Source organism: Dromiciops gliroides, chromosome 3, assembly GCF_019393635.1.
Source record: "Dromiciops gliroides isolate mDroGli1 chromosome 3, mDroGli1.pri, whole genome shotgun sequence".
Taxonomy (NCBI): Eukaryota; Metazoa; Chordata; class Mammalia; order Microbiotheria; family Microbiotheriidae; genus Dromiciops; species Dromiciops gliroides.
In genome coordinates, this window is record NC_057863.1 from 330876161 (window position 1) to 330895361 (window position 19201).

General features: G+C 37.7%; 1 protein-coding gene across 5 annotated transcripts in view; it reads right to left on the minus strand.

Moving 5' to 3' along the window:
• Positions 1–18905, minus strand: part of GSK3B (glycogen synthase kinase 3 beta) — a 279430-nt gene extending 260525 nt beyond the window's left edge. For 2 of the 5 annotated variants that reach the window (XM_043990488.1, XM_043990489.1), the window contains exon 1: positions 17055–18905. In XM_043990488.1, the coding sequence (XP_043846423.1) occupies positions 17055–17142 (88 nt within the window). In that variant the 5' untranslated portion in view covers positions 17143–18905. The remainder of the gene's footprint in view (positions 1–17054) is intronic. The other 3 variants (XM_043990491.1, XM_043990490.1, XM_043990492.1) reach the window with 3 other exon arrangements.
• Between the last annotated feature and the right edge of the window lie 296 nt (positions 18906–19201).

Consider the following 19201-nt stretch of genomic DNA (forward strand, 5'->3'; position numbering starts at 1 on the left):
GAGTGAGAGTTTATATTTGATCCTAGAAGTAAAAGGAAGGCACTAGAATTCACTGAAAAAGGTGAGGGTGGGGGGGGTAGTGACATAGTCAGATCTATACCTAGTGGTTTCCTGGGTGACTGGGAAGATGGCAGTACTTTTGACAGTAATTGGAAAGCTGGAAAGAAGGCAAAATTTGAGAGGAAAAAATATGTTTTGGAAATATTGGACATATTGAGTTTAAAATGCCTATGGGAAATCCAGCTTAAGACATCCAGCTTAAGTGCAGTTACTATAACTAAGAAGAGAAAATGAGGATGGATATATAGATCTGGGAATCAACACAGAGATGACATGTGAACCCACGGGAACTTATGAAATCCCACTAGAGCAGAAAGAGATAGGGACGATGACAGAACCTTAAGGGACAAAGTATCCCTTGGTGAGAGTAAGAGGAAGCGGTTAAACAGATAAAAAGGAGAACAAGGAGAGAAGAGTATTACCAAAACCTAGAGCAGAGTATTCAGAAGGGAATGAACAATGCAAATGCTGCAGCAAAAGGCCATTGTATCTGTCAATTAAGAGATCATTGGTAATTGTGGAGAAGTCAGTTTTAATTTAATGATTGAACCAGAAGCCAAACTGTCAAGAGTTTAGAATCAAGTGAGAAGAGGGGAAGTGGAAGCACAGACTGCAGGTTGCTTTCTCAAGGAATTTAGAAACAATAGGAAAAAAGGCCAGAAAAGGAGAGGGGGTTTTTTGGTGTTTTTTTAAAGGACAGGTCAGTTTTTAGGCACCAAGGAAGGAGTCAGGAAAGAAATAACAATAGCAAAAAGCAGAACAACAAAAACAAGTGCAAACTGCAGTAGAAGAAGGATGAAGAGCTAAGGCATCAAACTGGCACCTGGGTCCCATTTGGGGGTATCAGATAAGAGACAGGAGGAAAGGGTCAGCGTACAGCAGAATCTCATCCCCCTAATTCACTTTTGTCTCTGGAAATATCGTTTTTATCCACTGTCCAATCATCACAGTATCATAGCCCTAAAGCTGAAAGGACCTTCAGAAGTCCTCTAGTCCAATTTCCTCATTTAATAGAAGATGAAACCTGAAAGGTTCAGACACTTGCCAAAGTTACACCAACAAAACAAGAATTCAAATACAGTTCCCCATGGCCTCAAGTTCAATGCTCCTCTTCCAACGTATCAAACTGCTTCCTTGGTCCTAATCTGCAATATGTTCACGCTAGATATTTTTTCTAGAAAGGTCTTCCCATTAACGACAAGGCATAAACATACAGTATCAAGTCTGGGCTTTGAAAGGCAGTATCCTGTTTTAAGATTTTTTAAAACTTTTTCCAATTTTCAAATTTAAAAAACAATTTTTTTTCGATGTTTATAAACATTAATGATCATCTGATGACTTTAAATCAGTAAATATGCATTTCACATAAGATAACAATGACTACAAAGGCTCAATTTAATAATGTATCAATCTACCAATCATTAATTGCAGAACTGGGATTACAAAGATGAAAATGAAAACAGTCCTGACAGGATCTGGACCCACATCTTGGCAACAGTAAACTAACAATTTCATAAGTGAAGGACTGACAAAAGATAATAAAAGGGACGATAGTATGGTGAAGGGGATGTCAGACCACTTGGGATTAAGATTCTAATCATCAGAAGGATGATTATCTTGTACTTCTGCATAGGTATAATAAACTGTGTAATTTAAAATTCTAAATGTGGGTTCTAATCTGCCCCCCCCCACTTTTGGGGGGAAACTGACTAAAATCACTGATAAACGAGTTTATGTTTTTAAGGTTTATTGAAAGATAGTAGCAGAAAGAAGATTGAGAACAGATTTCCTTATAACCTGGCAATCCTAGCCTTCCTAATCTCCCACTCTGAAGTTCTCTGCCACCACGCCGCTAATCTTGCAGCCAAAGAGCCACATTTCCTGCCCTCTAGACGCCTTCTCCTCCAATGGCAGAGCATCCTGCAGTAAATCTCCAGCAGGTGGCATCATTCCAATTGTAAAAAAAACCCCACTGTTCATTTAAAAACAGCATATAATAGATTATATCACGTTTTAAACTTATACAATTTTGGCCTGAAATGATTCAAAGTATACCCAATGATATCTAGACAACCAAGATCCAAAAACCTATAGGATCCTCAAAAATGAAAGACAGCTTGGAGAATTATGACAATCATACCTATTCTCCTAGCATACCACCCATAATTACAAATATGAACTACAAATCAGAAACTTTTCCTGGTGATAGCAATTGGCAATTATATGTATATGCTGTGTGTGGTCAGCTGATACCACCTAATTTGGTTTGATATGAACTTAGAAATCGAAAGAGTACTTGAAGCAAAGCAACAACTTAATACTTCTCAGCAACTCTGCACAAAGAAAAATTCTTCAAAAAGTGGATGTAATATATCTGATTATTCTACACTGAGGAAAATTCGTAAAATGTAGAAAATCTGCCAAAGTGTTGTCTTCAAACATTGTTCCTTCCAATCATTATCACTAGAGTTTAGAACCAGAACCATGAAGAACATCCAATGTCACACCAAGATTTTTAAGCAATCCACACAAATTCTTTTATATGCAAAGAAAAAAATCTTCTGAAATTCAAACACCATTAAAATGATCATGTTTAGAAAGCTAGATAAAAGGGTTAAGTGCAATAACTGCTATAGTATCTCTATGGCTACTAAAATTTTAGCCAGAATTCTACCATCAGATACTGTTTATTTCTAGATTCTCAGGGTGGCTTTAGGCCATGATGTGATACAACAAAATGTTAGCTTTTTCTATCAATACAGAATAGTGCAAGGAATACCAGGACCCTTATAATTGTTTTCACTGATTTTACAAAAATAGTCAGCATGGAGAGAAAACCTTCGCCTGGGCAACTACTATATAAATTGAGCTGGGTGATATTTCACCAAAGTCCTGATGATTTGGGGATGGAACTGCCATGCTGTCTTTCATTTCAGAGTGTGGGAATGCCAAAATCATTCCTTAACAAAAACAGAATAAAGAAGGGTCATGTGGGGAGGATCTAAATTCACTCAATAACATGTATTTGAATACTATGTCCACAGGGCAGGTAGGTGGTTCAGTGGCTAACATGCCTGATCTGGAGTCAGAAACTCATATTTGTGAATTCAAATCTGGCCTCAAATACTTATTAGCTATGTGATCCTGGGCAAATCATTTAATCCTGTTTGCCTCAGTTTCTTCATCTGTAAAATGAGCTGGAGAAGGAAATTGCAAACCACTCCAGTGTCTTTGCCAACAAAAACCCAAATAAGGTCTCAAAGAGTCAGACACAACTGCACAACTACTATGTCTGCAAAGAGCTTACAGTATAGTAAATTCCATCTATGTTTTGCAAATATACTTGAAGAATATCAAGGGATCTGGGAACTCTGACCAGTTATGGAAGCTAGTATGCCTCATTAATTTTTATAAACTGTATCAAGCTTTAAAGGAACTAAGGATGCTCACTATTTTAACAGAGACCTCAAATAAGTTATTCTAAACACTTAAGAATCTCTGTAATACAAATAATCACATATTTCTCTTACCCACAACATCCCCACTCAATACATCAGTTTTGTAAATTCTAATTTTTTAAAGCTGTTATATATATTTCTGAGATCTAGGAAACTCAATTTAATAGGCTACAAAGCAGCTGTAGAAAAATCTGGGATTATATCCTGGCTCTGCTACTTACGCCTGTCCAACATTGGGCAAGCAACTTCACTTTTATGAGTTTTAATTTCCAGTTTCAAATTCTTTCATCATCCATAATTCTGGCAAGATTATTCCAATCCTATCATATGCCAGTAACAGGGTTCTATAATAACCAGGGGCTCCTCTGTCAAGATTTTCCCAACATTTTTGGGTCCTTATCCCACCTAGCTTTTAGTAAATATTTCTGTGCTCCCATTCACTATGAAAGCAAATAAAGTCTATCATTTATCATGCAAATAAGAAATAAAAGATTAATTTACTGTAACAAAAACTTAATTTGCAATGTAAAATTTCTTAGTATAATGAAGTTATTATTTAATAACATCCTTGATTGATTTGTCAACCACTATGGTTTTTGAAAGAGATGATATATCATGTTCAACCTTCAGTTTCTTTCTTGCTTCAGGTTTGAAAAGAGTGTGAGAATCCTGATTCACAGAGACAGGTAGTTTAAAACAGAACTGAAGGCTTCTGGCATATTTCAATAGGCTAACACTGTGACCAGTCAAACAAGTGGTAAAGTGACTCCCTAAACAGAGTATCAGAATTATTATCATGATCTTCATTATCGGTCATAAGAAAAGCTTCTCTTTTGTCCAATGAAGACTGGCTAGCAACTATAATCACAATTTATGATCTAAGAGTTTCCCTACCAGGAGAAATACAACACTGAAATACAGGTTCAACAAACAAAAAAATAATAAAAGCTTAACTACATGAATACATTTAATACTTGGAAGGACCAGGCACATCAACTCACAGGGGAAAAAATGTTAATTTTTACTTTGAAATTAAATTTTCATCCTACTATTTTCTTTTTATGAATGGATTTTTTAAAATGCATTGCATCAATTGATGCAGCCTGGTCCTTCAAGATTTTTTAAAATTCTGGTCCATCTAGCGTTACTACCTTTTAAACACACTACGAAAAAATTAAGACTATTGGATGAAGACACAATCCAGCAATAAATACTAGGAAAGACAGGTGAGAAGGAGATGAGATCCAGAAATGACAATTAGGCAGGGTGTTAGGGAATGAAGTATCAAATGTAGCATTTTGTATGGCACAAGCATAAAATAAATTCAATAAATCTGTAAAGTGAATGGATAATCAGTGTGGATATGGAGGCAGCTGGTTCCTTCATATCTTTAAAGAAATAGCTTAAAATTTGTCTTCTTCCTTGCTCAGCTGTCATGCTATGCTGTTGTCAGTGTAGTAGTCCCTTTACCCCCTGACCTGAGGTGGCTAGTCTTCTGTGGACTTAGACAGCAGATAGTCAGATTTGTTAGAACTGGATGTGAAGGGTTATAAGATTGAAATTTATCAGCTTCTACTAAATTCTTGATCTGACACTTCATCACTATTAAGGCGACCGTGAGAACTCCAAGAATTCGCTAGGGCAATGCCAATGGAGTGCAGACTAGCAGATTTTACCAAGCTGTAAAGATTGAGAGTATAGGTCTTGTGACAAATTATAAATCTGTAATCCAAGGACCAGTCTAGATAAACTGAGACACTCAAAATCAGTTGGCTATATGGTGATAAATTTTTCAGTCAGAGCAAAATTCTAAGATCATCTACTAAACTGTAGAGGTGTTATGATTGGCAAATGTGGAAGGCATACCTACACAAAGGAAATGGCAAATCTTTAAAATATGTATGTATGGAGAAAGCATAGTGGTATGGTGGAGAAAACATATGACAGTCAAAAGACCTGATGAAATCAAGCAACAGCTTTCTATCTAGCAAGTCACATTGTGACATCAACAATCAAATAACCCCGTGCCTATTTCTCATCTGCAAAATGAAGACAAGGTTTAAGGGGAAGTCTTTGATGCTCAACTCTCCACCTCCAGTTACTGATGCTCAAATACTGCTTTGTATCTAAAATCTATTTTGTGTATACCTTTACATGACATGTTTGTCTCCCTCACTGAAATGTATACTACCTAAGGGAAATGTTTTGCTTTGCTTTTATCTTTGTATTCCTACCACCTAGCACAGGGCCTGGGTACAAACTAGGCACTTAATAAATGCTTGATTATTGATGATTTTGCATCACTACAAACAGTTGTGAAGAATCCAATTTGCAAACTAAAGTAATATATAAATTTAAAAAATTTTTATTTTAAAAGATCTAGGAAAAATACTCTAAGTGGCCAAGTAAAAGAAACATAAATAAGCACTCTACCTGTACTGTAACAACCAAACTAGAGCTTGGTAAATCAGATATAATCAAGTCCTCAACCTCTCATTACTTTAGTGATAAATAAACAATAGAGAGACAAGCCCAGTTCTAAGTAATATTACATTAAATGTCAGGTATCCAGATCTCTCAAGGAATAAGTCCCCTGTATAACTGAGGATGTGTTTGGTCCTTAAGCCACCAAAAAACTTATATACAGAACATGCAAATATCTACAGGATTTGTGATTTGATAAGTGAGGAACTCTTTTCACCATTTCCCTCCACAGAAATATTCCTTTAAAAAAATAAAAAAGGACATCCTTCCCATCTTAATCAGGGTATGGTGAACATACCGTTGAATCATTTAAAAGTTATCACAATAAATATTGAAAATAGTACACAATGTGGAAACCTTCACCAGAGAGGCAACTAGTGGTTCAATGGACGAAGCACTGGGCCTGGAGTCAGCTGAATTCAAATCCAGCCTCAGACACTTGCTAGTTGTATCACCCTGGGCAAGTCACTTAACCTATTTGACTCAGTTTCCTAAATTATAAAATGGGGATAATAACAGCACCTACCACACAGGGTTGCTGTGCAGATCAAATGAGATATTTATAAAAAGCATTTAAACACAGTACTTGGAAAACAGTAGGAGACATATTATTTATTCCTTATCCCTATAAAGGCCTAAGATACTGAGATCTCTGACCCTACATACAATGGTGCCCTGTACTGTGCTTTTCAAGTTGTGTCAGATTTTTTTTAAGTTCTCTCTTCTTCCTTACACTGAGGCTAGCTGTCACTCTCCACTATCACTATTCTTTCCAATAGCAGGCTCTCTTCTCCCTCTCTAAACTTGGAAATCAGATCAAAGCTTGTTAGAATAGAAAATAAAGAATCAATAGGTTCAGAGTGAAAGAAAGCCTGAAATGCATTAGCTTTAGTAAAGAGACTTTGCAACATCTACTATAAGTGCTCAAGAACCTTAATTTAACTCCTAATTCTTGGCCTAATCCAGAACTCTTAATTCTAGACAACTGAATTTAACTTCATGCAAAAGTGCCTTCATGGAATTTATTACCAAATTTGAGAGACTAGGCAAAATATCTTCTGCACCCCAAAGTAGGAACAGAGGTAAGAAGTAAAAGAAAATAATCAATCCTAACAATAGTTATATTAGATAATCTCATTCTATTATGACCTGAAGAATGTAAAGACATTCATTTTTGCCTTAAATTCTGCCTCCAAAAAGATCAAGACTCTAGCTGGACAGTTTTGAAAACCCGCTCTATATACTCCTTTTCTTCTTGTACTAGAATAAGCCCTTAGATTTCCATTTCTAACAGACCTTTTATGAGTGTTTCGTGTAACCCCAAAATAATTCATATTCTTTTTTGAAATGGCAGGAAAATACAAAAAATAGTGAACTATTTGCAATGCTAATTAATTCTGACAACCTCCTTAATCAGTATTAAGTACAAATTCATTTGATACAAAGCATTTAGTTGAAATTCCTAAAGCATTATTAAATGTAAAATAATCTTTGCAACACTTAAAATCACCACAGCATTGCCCTGAGTACCACAATGAAGAATTATAAATGAAAAAAGCCTATCTGGTAAGAAAGTAAGGTTTCTTCTTGCACATCATTTGAATGCAGGCAACTTAAATATAATAGCTCCATTCTGAATTAGTATACGTTGTAGGCATATTAGGAATCAATTCAGATAAATCACAATTTTATTACTGCTCATGGTAATCTGTTTAAAAGAAACCTATTTTTAAATAAGCTAATTTTTTTTCATTTTTAATGTTCTGATATTTTGTTTCGAACTTTCCTAATAAAACCCTGACCAGGATCCTATCTTATAAGACAGGTAAACAAAACAAGCCAGCAGACTCTACCTCTGGTATTAATTCTATAACAAATCATATTCACAGCCCACTACCTCTGAAATGTTTCATCATCAGTTATTCCACTATGTATGATCTTAATTCTGATGTCTTTTAGCTCTGTTTTCATTTACTTTACTGTAATCACTAAGTATATTGTTTTTCTGCTTCTTTCTTCATGTTGCATCAGTTCAAACAAGAATTCCATGTTTCTCTGAATTCTTCACATTTGCTATTTCTTTTAAATAGGCCTGTTATTTTATCAGTGTCAGGACTTACAGTTGAATAAATCCCCTCTACCTGTGAGGATAAGCAACTGTTTAGCAATCTATAATCTTAAAGAAATACATAGAGTACTGAGAGGTTAAATGAGTTGCCCAGGGTTATAGAGCCAATATGTATCAGAGGCAGGACATGAACCCAGATTTTTCTGGCTCTGAGGTCAGCTTTTTACCCCAGTAACATTCTATTACAGCATTTCCCCAACTGATGAATATTCATTTTGTTTCCATTGTTCTTAGCTTCCTATAGTTTGTAATATCACATAATTGCGACCCAAGAATATAATAGCAGTGATTTCATGCTAGTGAAGAAACAGGATAAATATTTTTGCTTTTGTTTAATTTTTATTTAAATCTGTACTTGCCCAACCCCTGGATTTCAATAATTTTTATCACCAGGAAGTGAGCAAGTTCATGCTAAATATTATTTTAAAAGCAAGTATCTGGGAAAGCATTAAAAAAAAATAAGAAATTTTTAAGTTCTTCAAAATCTCTGCTTTTCTTCTTCCTTCTAACTTATGCATTTCTAACTCCCCTTCTTCCCCCCCCCAAAAAAAGATTTAGAAAACTCACTTAGCTTCTCTGGACCTCAGTTTACATATCCATAAAATGAAAGGGGTTGGACTAAGTGAGCTTGAAGGTGCCTACCAGCACTAAATATATGACCAGATTTTGGCACAAATATAGGCAAATGCTTTTTTCCCCACTATGACATGAGTTGTGCTACCCTTTAACAAAGCTCTAAAAGGCTTCCTGAAAAAAATGCAGTCAAACTTAGGGAAATTATTTCTTGGAGAAACCATCCCCTCAATATGTGAGGTCATCTAATTATGTACAATATCTATCATATTACATGTGTATAACAAATAACAGATTATATAATTAACACATTTAGCTGTACAATTACAGTGCTCTAACAAAATTCTCTAACTTTTGCAAAAGAAATGAAATGAACTTCTTATTCTCTAGCCCCATTCCCAGAGATTTTCCCTACCTGTCCCATTACATGAGTGATAAAGATATCTTATATTTTATACATATTAAACTATTAAAAAGGTGATTAACTTAAGCAATGAACCATAAATATCTCTAATCCTGAAATTATACAATTTACTGATAAAAATTTTAAAGTGATGCTAAATATTGCATCAACTTCATTTTCTCATGTGATTATTTTCTACTAAACAGTATTCTGGGAGTCAAACTGGTCCTTATCAATAATAGCAAATGCTGGTCATTATGATGTATTTTTCCCCTTCCCCTTGTCTCTTGATCCCATAGATGCCTAATAACAAAATTGGGAAAAGGACACTAGAAATATGAAAATCATGCTTCATAGTCTAAGTTCAAGCAGATCAAAACCTATCTCTGCTAGAAGTCCCAGAAGAGGTCTCGTCTCTCTAGTTCAGGGTTCCTCATTTGGCACCTACAGCTTTGATTCCCCAGGCTTGCTGCCTCCACCACAACTGGCTGCTCATATGCAAGGTTCAAGTTGTTCTAAGGATAAGGAAAGGATGGATGTAGGTTAACATACTGTTAATGCTGGAGAGGTTGCACTGGGGTTACAGAACAAGCTTGGGCTCTACAGGAACCACATTCATCTTTCATACATACTATATGGGAGCCTCTACTGGGCATGTATCAAAACAAGTGCCTTATTTGCAATTTATCCTTGCTTCAGTGTTGAATGCCACACTTTAAAGACAATGGGCAGCTTCCAGGAGAGGATGCCCAGGGTGATGAGAGAAATGAAAGTCATACTATATGATCAGTTAAATGAAATGGAAATCTTTTGCTTAGAGAAAAACTATGACAGGGAAATGCTAGCTGTACTCAAGTATCTGAAGGGCTGTCATATTGAGAATAACTGCCAAATATTTATGTGACGCTTTAAAGTTTCCAAAGTGATATACATATGCATATGTGCATTGAATGTATACGTGTATAGAACATATACACACATATATTATGTTTTATATGTGTGTGTGGATGTACAAAGCTAAAGCCAAGTCACGCCTTCTATCCATTATACCACACTAACTCTCAATTAGGCTTGTTTTGCTTGGCCCTAGAAGGAGCAAATGGAAGAGTAATGGGTAGAAATTACAGAGAGGCAAATTTCAATTGGATATAAGGGGGAGAAATCCTAACAAAACTTCCCCAAAATAGAATGGGTTGCCTCAGGAGGCAGCAAATTCCCTTTTACTGAAAATCTGCAAGTGGAACTGAATGATCACTTATAACCAGTAGAAAGTGAACTCATCAAGAATGGGTTTAACTATAAGACTACAGGTCCCTCCCAGGACTAGGATTCTATGATTCCTGTGCAAAGAAGGTAAAATTTCCATATCCTTTCATTCAAATATTCAAGCCTACTAAGTATATACCCAAGGACGATAAAAAAGAAAGTGCATACACCAAAATATTTATAGCAGCACTCTTTGCAGTATAACAAAGAAATGGAAACAAAGTAGATGCCCATCACTGAAAAAACGGCTAAACAAGTTGTGGTACAAGAAGGTAATGGAATATTATTGTACTGTAAGAAAATGAATGTGATGAATACAGAGAAGCGGTTAAGAGTTCATGAACTGATGCTGAGTGAATAAGCAGAAGCCAATAAAACAATGTACACATGAGATGATGTAAATGGAAAGAGCCACCACCACAAAAAACAATGAAAAGTTAATGTTGCAAAATATGAAGAACAAGTATGGTCCCAAAGAAAAGAAGAGAAGGAGAAAACACTCCCACCCCACTTCTCTATGATGTTGCGAAGCTCTCCTTGTGTAAAATACTGTATACACTTTCTGACTTTTTTCAATACATTGGATCAGTTTTGCATTTTTTTCTTTAAAAAAAAAAAATGTGTGTATTAGATAGCTCTCTGGGAAGGAAAGGGATAGTGAAAGAAATACCCAGGCTCAAAATCTAGTTATTATCTCAATTACGGCCCCCAAATCCAATCTCTTGTCTAACTCCATCATTTCTACTTTTTAAACATCTCTCATATGCCCCCTTTTCCACTCCGACAAGGCCATTACACTGGTGCAGGCCCCTCATCACCTACAATTATATAGCCTGTTGGTGAGTCTCTCTGAATTTTCAAGTCATCTTCTAACTCAGCTGCCAAAGTTATATTCCTTAAAGCACAGAATCAAAACAAGTCACCCCCTTCCCCCCCACCTCCCCCAGGCTCCTCAATAGGCTCCAGTGGCTCCCTATCACTTCTAAAATACTCTGGCTTTCGTGATTTTGACCCCTAATAACTTTCCAATCTTTTTATACCTTACACCCACCAACTAAACTCCTCAATCCAGGGACACTAGCTTCCTTACTGTTCCTCACACAGGACACTCATCTCCAGACTCCAAGAAATTTCACTGGCTAGCCTCCTAAGTCTGGAATTCTCTCTCCCTTCTCATCTACACTTCTTGGCTTCCATGGCTTTGTTCAGATTCCAGCTAAAATCACACCTTTTACATTAAAGGAAACCCTTCTAAATCTCCCTTAATTCTAGTACTTTCCTTCTGTTATCAGCGAATTATTTTTTATATAGCTTGTTTGAACATAGTTGTTTGCATGTTGCCTTCCCCACCAGACTGTCAAATCCTTGAGATCAGGGATTATCTTCTTCCTTTCTTTGTACTTTGCACTTAACCATAGTTCTAGCAAAGAATAGGCACTTCATAAGTGTCTACTGGCTGACAACAAAAGAGATCAATGAAAATTTATTTAAAAAAAAAAAAAAGCCCTAGAGATTTTAACAGAGGGACAAAAGATTCTATGATACTGTAATCTTTCCACTTTAGGACATTAAACTATTAGTACTTCCACCATATGAAACAAGAACAAAACAGAAGCTAAAGTTGGAATTCAGTTTTGTAGAAACAAAGATGAAAGTTGTTGGGAGAAGGAAATGAAAGATAATTACTAAAATTAAGTTCAGGAAGAATTGCATTTAAAATACACATTGCTAGCATTGTTTTATATTAACATGAGTAATCAAGAATTGGCTAAATTCGAATAACCTCTTTAAATATCATAAAAATAACAAGAGATAAATCTTGATCTAGGAACAAAAGATCTATATAGGAAGCAGTATGGTCCTTTTATTACAATTCTGCCTAACACCCTAGTCTAGTTCAGCTACTATACCATTACTTATATTAGGGAAACTTAGTTGAGAAAATCAGTTACTAAGTGACTCTCCCCCTTACCAAATCCCAGAATTAAGAGATAAATCCTGGCCAGTTTGCTAAAAAAAAAAATTTTATCACTTACAAATGGTCATTTACTAATCTGCTTTTAGGAAGTAGATGTTTAGAATAAGAAATGTGACTTTCTTAATTTTAATAGTTAATAATGCTACCAGAAAGTACAGTTTGTGAAAACAAAGGAGTCAGGTTCATTCATAACAAATCAAGGGATTTGAGGCAAAATATATACCATGTACACTGTGTAAAGATGGAATAAGTGTGACGTTAGAAGAGGTAAATTCTAATTTTGGCTCTGCTCCTAATAACCATGTGTCCTTGGGGAATTAATTTTCACATTTCTGGACACCAGTTTTCTTCTCTGTACAATAAAGGGACTGGACCAGATAATCCCTAAGACTTCTAGCTCTCAATCCTATGATTTCAGGATAGGGTGTCCATTAGTATTTATTATGGAAAACCACATTTAGATGAAATCATTTACCCAACAGATAGACTACTTATCCCCAACAGAAAAGAACCAGGTATCCAGTGTTTGCTAGAAATAAATAAAACAAACTTCTGGGGGTTTTTTCTGTTAACTTTACTACTCATGACAAACTGTCATTTTTTTCTAATCCTCAAAGTTCTCTCGGTATTTATTTGGGGTTTTTTAAATGTTTTATCAAATTTCTTTTTTTTATATCCTAATTCACTTTCCAATAACTCCATCCACCACCAAAATAAAATTCTCTCTTGTAATAATTAAGTAGGTCAAGCAAAAACAAGCATTATCTTGGCTACATGTATGCTTCATTCCATACCTATAAACTCCCTCTTCTCTGAAAAGAAACAAGAATATAATTCATTGATCAAAAGGAAGAGCATTTAGGTAGCTATAATCAGAATAGAAGAAGCATTTTAAAATTCCTATTTGTTAGAACCACAATTCAACTACAAAAATATCTGACCTCAAGCAAGTGATTTTGATTATAACCCTAATGGCCCACTGTTCAGCTCAGCAAATTTTAAGTCATTTAGAAATTCTATGTAGAGTTCTACACTTTGAAACGAAAAACAATGAAAATTCCAATTTATTTTGACAGGACCAGTGATTTAATTAGAATCTGAAGCTCTAATGGGGGAAACTCCCTTTACCAATGCAAATCTCAACTTGCTCTGCAACTTAGGATCTTGGAAAGTTGCTTGGACCATGGAAAAGTGACTTGCTAGAATCACAGTGCAATGTTTTACCAGATGGAACTTGAACCCAGGTCTTCCTGATTTCAAAGCCAGATCTCTTTCCTCTTTGTCACATTGTAACTTACAAATTTACTACTTCCAGATCTTGAGAAAGCTCTAGTCTAAAGCTGCAAAAAGGTTTGAAAAAAGTCATAAAATAGCTTAGAAATATAGATGCCATGCTAGTAACAGCTACCTACTGAAACCTGGAGAAAATCTTACCCTCGTCAACTTCTTTCAGACGGCACTTTCTTTCCCACTATCATCAATATTATCCACTTCTAAGTCTAATGCCTCAGTTATTTTCGCCTTCAGAGCCTTCATACACACAAGCATTCTCAGGCAGGGTTTTAACATGCTTGCCAGCTTCTTCATTTCTCTCCAATGTGTTCCTTGCTTTCTACTTCTACCACCATAACCATTTTTCACTTGAGCTGACTCCTGGTAGCCCCCTAACTGATTTCCCTGTCCCACTTCACTTTAATCCATTCTAAAGATAACTGCCATAGTAAGCTTCTTCAAACTTCATGTTCCCCATACTACATAAATAAACAATAAAATCCACAGAAGCTAGCTTTTACCTATCAAATTAAAAAAAAGAGATAAATTGGGATTTCTCAGTTGCCTTTCAAGTGGCTTTCCTCCCTCATCTCTTTCTAGCCAATTTCCTTGATGTCTACGCGTCACACTGATTCCTTCCTTTGTGCTTTAACCATTCTAATTCTCCCACCTAGAATACACTCTTCCTTTCTATATTCCAACAATTGCAAATATTTCTATATAATTTCATTTGTACAAAGTTCTTTTTTTTCTCACAATCCCATGAAGTAAATCGGTATTATTACTATCTTCATTTTACATAGTAGTAAACTGAGGCTCAGAGATAGTAATTAATTTGACAATCACAAATAAAGCCTCAGAGTTGAAGGTCAAAACCAGATCTTCAGACACTAAACCCAGTGTTCTTTCCCAAATACTTGACTGACCCCAATACACTACTTTGCGTCTACCAAATTCTGACCTGAAATGTACCTTCTTCAGGTACTTTTCCCTGATTAACTTAATCTTTCTTTGATCATTCTTTAATGTTAAGTCCCCTTGGCACCTAAGCATTCAATTTGATTATATCACCTACACAGTTTTAATAGATGGTTTTATGTTTATTTTCCCAGAAAAATATGGTCTCAAGTACTTGTGCAGGACTCTGCATGGTAAATACTGACTAAATGTTCAATTATCCTCATTTCCTCAAAAATATCCTTAAATTCAAAGTCAGAGGCATGATTGTATTTGACATTAAATTTCTACTTAATATGGTAATCTATACCCATAAAAGATGAGGTTAATTTAATATATTAAACTAATCCACCAGGTAACAAAATTTAAACATAATTCAGCAATGTTACTCTTGGTAGATGGGTCAAATATAACCACTTTAAAAGTAAATTAATTAATTCTTCCAACAAAACAAAGTTTGAAGACAGGTAAAACTGTTTTGCTTTCTTAGCTATAACTAATGAATTTGTAAATTGGCCTCAATTAATTATTATTCCAAATTTCTATTCTGAAAAATACACATTCCAACAACTCAGGAGACATTCCTACACTATTCTAAGACTTGCTTCATCACAGCTGAAGATTACAGCAGAATTTTAAATATTCATCTCATCTGACCCATAATGTACTTAAGATGGTTTGACCTTCCCCAGAGTAATGCATAGTTTGCTTCTTTCCCCAACCCTTGAATTCTAGTTGGCTAATGAGCAAAAACAAACAAACAAAAAAAACCCCAAAAGCCAGATTATACTTCCAAAGTAAAAAAATTCCCAGTCACTACCTTTAACTTCACTATTTAATACCAACATAGATGCAGGCTTACATCAAATAGAAGCCCAAAGTCAATATGGTCCAGTGTAGTCCTGAACCATCTCAGTCAGTGTAAGGGTTGAATACCACTTACTAAAGTTAAGCAATTTAACCAATTTTTAAAAAAGACTTGTATTAAAATTTCTATTCTTTCTAAGGCAGTCTTTGACTCAAGAATAGAAAGGAAATTCAACTGAACCTTACTTCATCTCTCTCTTGCTGCATCTCACTTCAGGAATAATGAGATTACAATTGGTCAAATTCTAGAAGTGCATTTCAGTAAGATAAGAAAAAAAATTGAAACTTATAAACATTCTTCCAAGTTCACATTATGCATTTTCAAAAAGCATGTATGAAAATGAACTTAAGTTGCTGAACATATGGCAATGATAGCGATAAACCATGATTTTTGGTGCAAAGAAAGACTACGAATTGTCTACATTCACATATTCTTAACATTCATCTCTGCTCCAGTAGCTATGAAAGAAAGGACTTCAAATTACTCAGTTCTGTGATCTCTTCAAAGCTCCAGAATGCATTAAAAAAAAATTCAGAGAAAAGTAGTTTCTGATAATACTTACAGCATTAATTCACAGTAACCTGGTGCATGTGCCAGTTCAAGAGAGACATCAACATTTGTAAAGGTATAACAAAATCATTGCTAAAGCTTTTTTCAGATATGAAAAGAAATCACAATACAGATATTTTAAATAGTCCTTTAAAATACACTTTAATTCAGTACTTTAATAAAGCCATCTACAATAGTACCATTCCAAATGAATTAAAATGATCGTTTTGGTCGGCAACAACTTAAGTGTAGGTTAGCATGCTGAAATTGACATTAAAATTCTAAATAACAAAAAAGGTCAAACTTTTTCATTAAAACACAAATCTCAATAACTCATTAAATTTCTAACGTCACAACCAAAAGATATAGAATGACATATTAAAACCAATTAGTCAACTTACAACATATGCAGCACTGCTGCTGTATAGTGTGCTGCCACAAGCCCCTTATTTTTAAGGTAGAAATGAATAACCTCCAAATTAAAAACCTGATCATGACACAAGCTGACCAGAGTACAAGCGATTATTTTACACATCCAAAAATTAAATGTTAAACGTTTGTCTTTATTAAAAGCATAAAAAAACAAGATAACCATACTACGGTCTGAGCTTCCTAAAGATCTCTTCTCTTTCAAAAAAGACATCCACGCTTCAACTTGTCCATCTTGTTGTTTTATGCAAGAAATCTTTTTCTTTTTCCTTAGTCAAAAATATGATTGATTACTTAGGTCTCTAATTTCCTAGGAATTCTTTAAGCAGCTGCTTAGGAAGACTATTACTAAAAATATTAGGAGTCATGCTAGATAGGAAAAAAAAGTTCCAAACTAAAACATCCAAATAAAAATCACATTCTGTCAATTCAAGGTTAATGAGACGGTGGGGGGAAGGTACAGAAGGAGAGAGGGAGGTGCTTCATCTTTGAATAGCGACTACTTTCACCTTTTTCCATTACACAGGCTGTTGAATTTTGGGTTTCTAATATATTTTCTAATACTGGCTTTTCAAGGTCTTTATTTAAAGGGAAGGTATAAGGGGGTAGAAAAAAAAATCAATACTCACTGCTAACTTTCATGCTGCCAAAAGCTGAAGGCTGCTGCACTGGTTTGCAGCTCTCTGCAAAGGAGGTGGTTCTGGGCCGCCCTGACATGATCTCTCTTTCCCGATCACCTTCTTCCTCCTTTTCTTCCTTTTGTTTTATTTTGGGGTGTAAGTTAATGACAAATGCAGCATTAAGCTCACACACACACACCAAAAAAAAAAAATTCTTTTTCTTCTTGGCTTTTTCACTTCTTTTATGTAGCTATATAAAACCAAACGATCGATTTATATCCTCCTTCAAGACGGATGAGATATGGATTTTTATATATAGATGATTTGGGGCTGGGGAAAAAATACAATTCTTCTTCCCCCTCACCTTCAGAGGGGGAAGGGAGAAAAACCTGAAAAATATCAGGTAAAGCGGAGGGGTAAGGGAAAAGGAGGGGAGAATTTACTTGATTGGAATTTCAGTACTTTGAATATTTTTTTTTCCTCCTCGGGGATCTTTTTTTTTTGAGTCAATGAAGAAGGGAAGCGGCGGAGGGATCACGAGTCTCTTGCTTGAAGAGATAGGGGGATGGGAAGGGGGAAGGAAGGAGGGAGGCAGGGAGGGTGGCTCGGTGATGCGACTGGAAATGCTGCGGATCCGGCGGCGGCGGCGGCGGCGGCGGCGGCGGCGGGATCCGGCCGACGGGCGGAGGGAGCGCTCGGTCGGCGCGGCCCGACCCGGAGAGCTCGAAGGCGGAGGATCTGGGGAGTCGGTCAGAGGCGGCGGGGGGCGGCAGCGGCAGCTCCTCTCCTCATTGCGCCAGGGGCAGCTGCAGGCGGTGGCTGGATCCAGCGGCCATGGCGGCGGCGGCGGCGGCAGCTCCCTTCAGACCCCAAGCAGCGGCTCCTGTGCTGCTCCCCATACGCCGGGGACATGGGAACCCGGCAACCGCTTCCGTCCCTTGAGGGCCCCCTCCCCCGTCCAAGGCACCGACGCTGCCCTCCCGCCCCCTAGCTCCACTCGGTGCCCGCTCGGGAAATGTCCTCGCTTTGCCCCCAGCCCGGTGCCCTGACAGCGGCTTAGGGGGGGCCCCAGCTCCTCCTCGCTTCCTTCCTTCCTTCCTTTGTCACTCGGTCCGGGCAGCAGCGGCTCCTGCCCGCATTCGCCAGGGTCGGGGGCTGCTCTGTATGAGAAGCTCCTACTGCGCAGCCGCCTAGCTCCCCCTCCCCTCGCCTGCTCCTCCTTCCCCCTCTCACCTCCGCCTCCTCCGCCTCCTCCTCCCTAGCCCAGCCCAGCCCAATACTACCCAGAGCCCCTACCGCCCGCGTAACAGGCGTCTGGGAATCGCCGGCCGAAGCCTGAGTCTCGCACACCGCCCGCCTGCTTCGGACGAACGCTGACCCGAACCAATCAGAGAGCGTCGTCTGTACGGTGCTCCCTCCGGAAATAGCCGAGGAGCGGCAGGAGCCAATCGGAAGCAGCCGCTAGACAACCCTCCCCTCCCAACCCCCTACGCCCCGAGGCGACGGAAGGAGCCGAAGACTGCCGACCGAAGAATTGGTGAAAGAGGAGGAAGGAGTTGGAAAGCCAAGTTTCCTGGTTAGGTCAGAGGCAGTGGCTGAAATTCGTCAAGTGCAGCAATGACCAATCAAAGGCTTCTCAATCGGCTGCTCTCGCTGAAAAATGCGGAGAGGCCCAGAATAGTTAAGAGGCCCAGAATGGTTAAAAGCCCCAGGAAGGTGTGCGACCCTGCGCCTTGGCCGCTTTGTCATTGGTTGAAAAACTCCGCTGGGAGGTTGAACCACGCCGCTCAGTGATTGGCTGAGGGAAGGGGGCTTCCGAGGACATCCCAGCCAGCCCGAATTTCCCATCCCTCACCGAGGCGGGGTGGGAAGGAGGGAGGGCGAAGACCTATAATGCTCTTTCTTATTGGACAACGGCCTCTGTGCGCCGGAGAGGGGAAAGGGGAAGGGGAGAAGAGAAAGGGAGGGAGGGTGAACTCCTTGAGCTCAGCCAATCCGAACGTTCTTTGGACCTATCGCAAGACCTCGGCTGACCGTGATTGGTCAGGCTGGATCCGGCTGGGAGGAATGAGCAGGATTGTGGTCGTGGCGGAACCTCCCCTGGGTGGACGAACTGGGTTGGGTGAATTCTGCCCTGGCTGTTTGAAAGCCGCAGA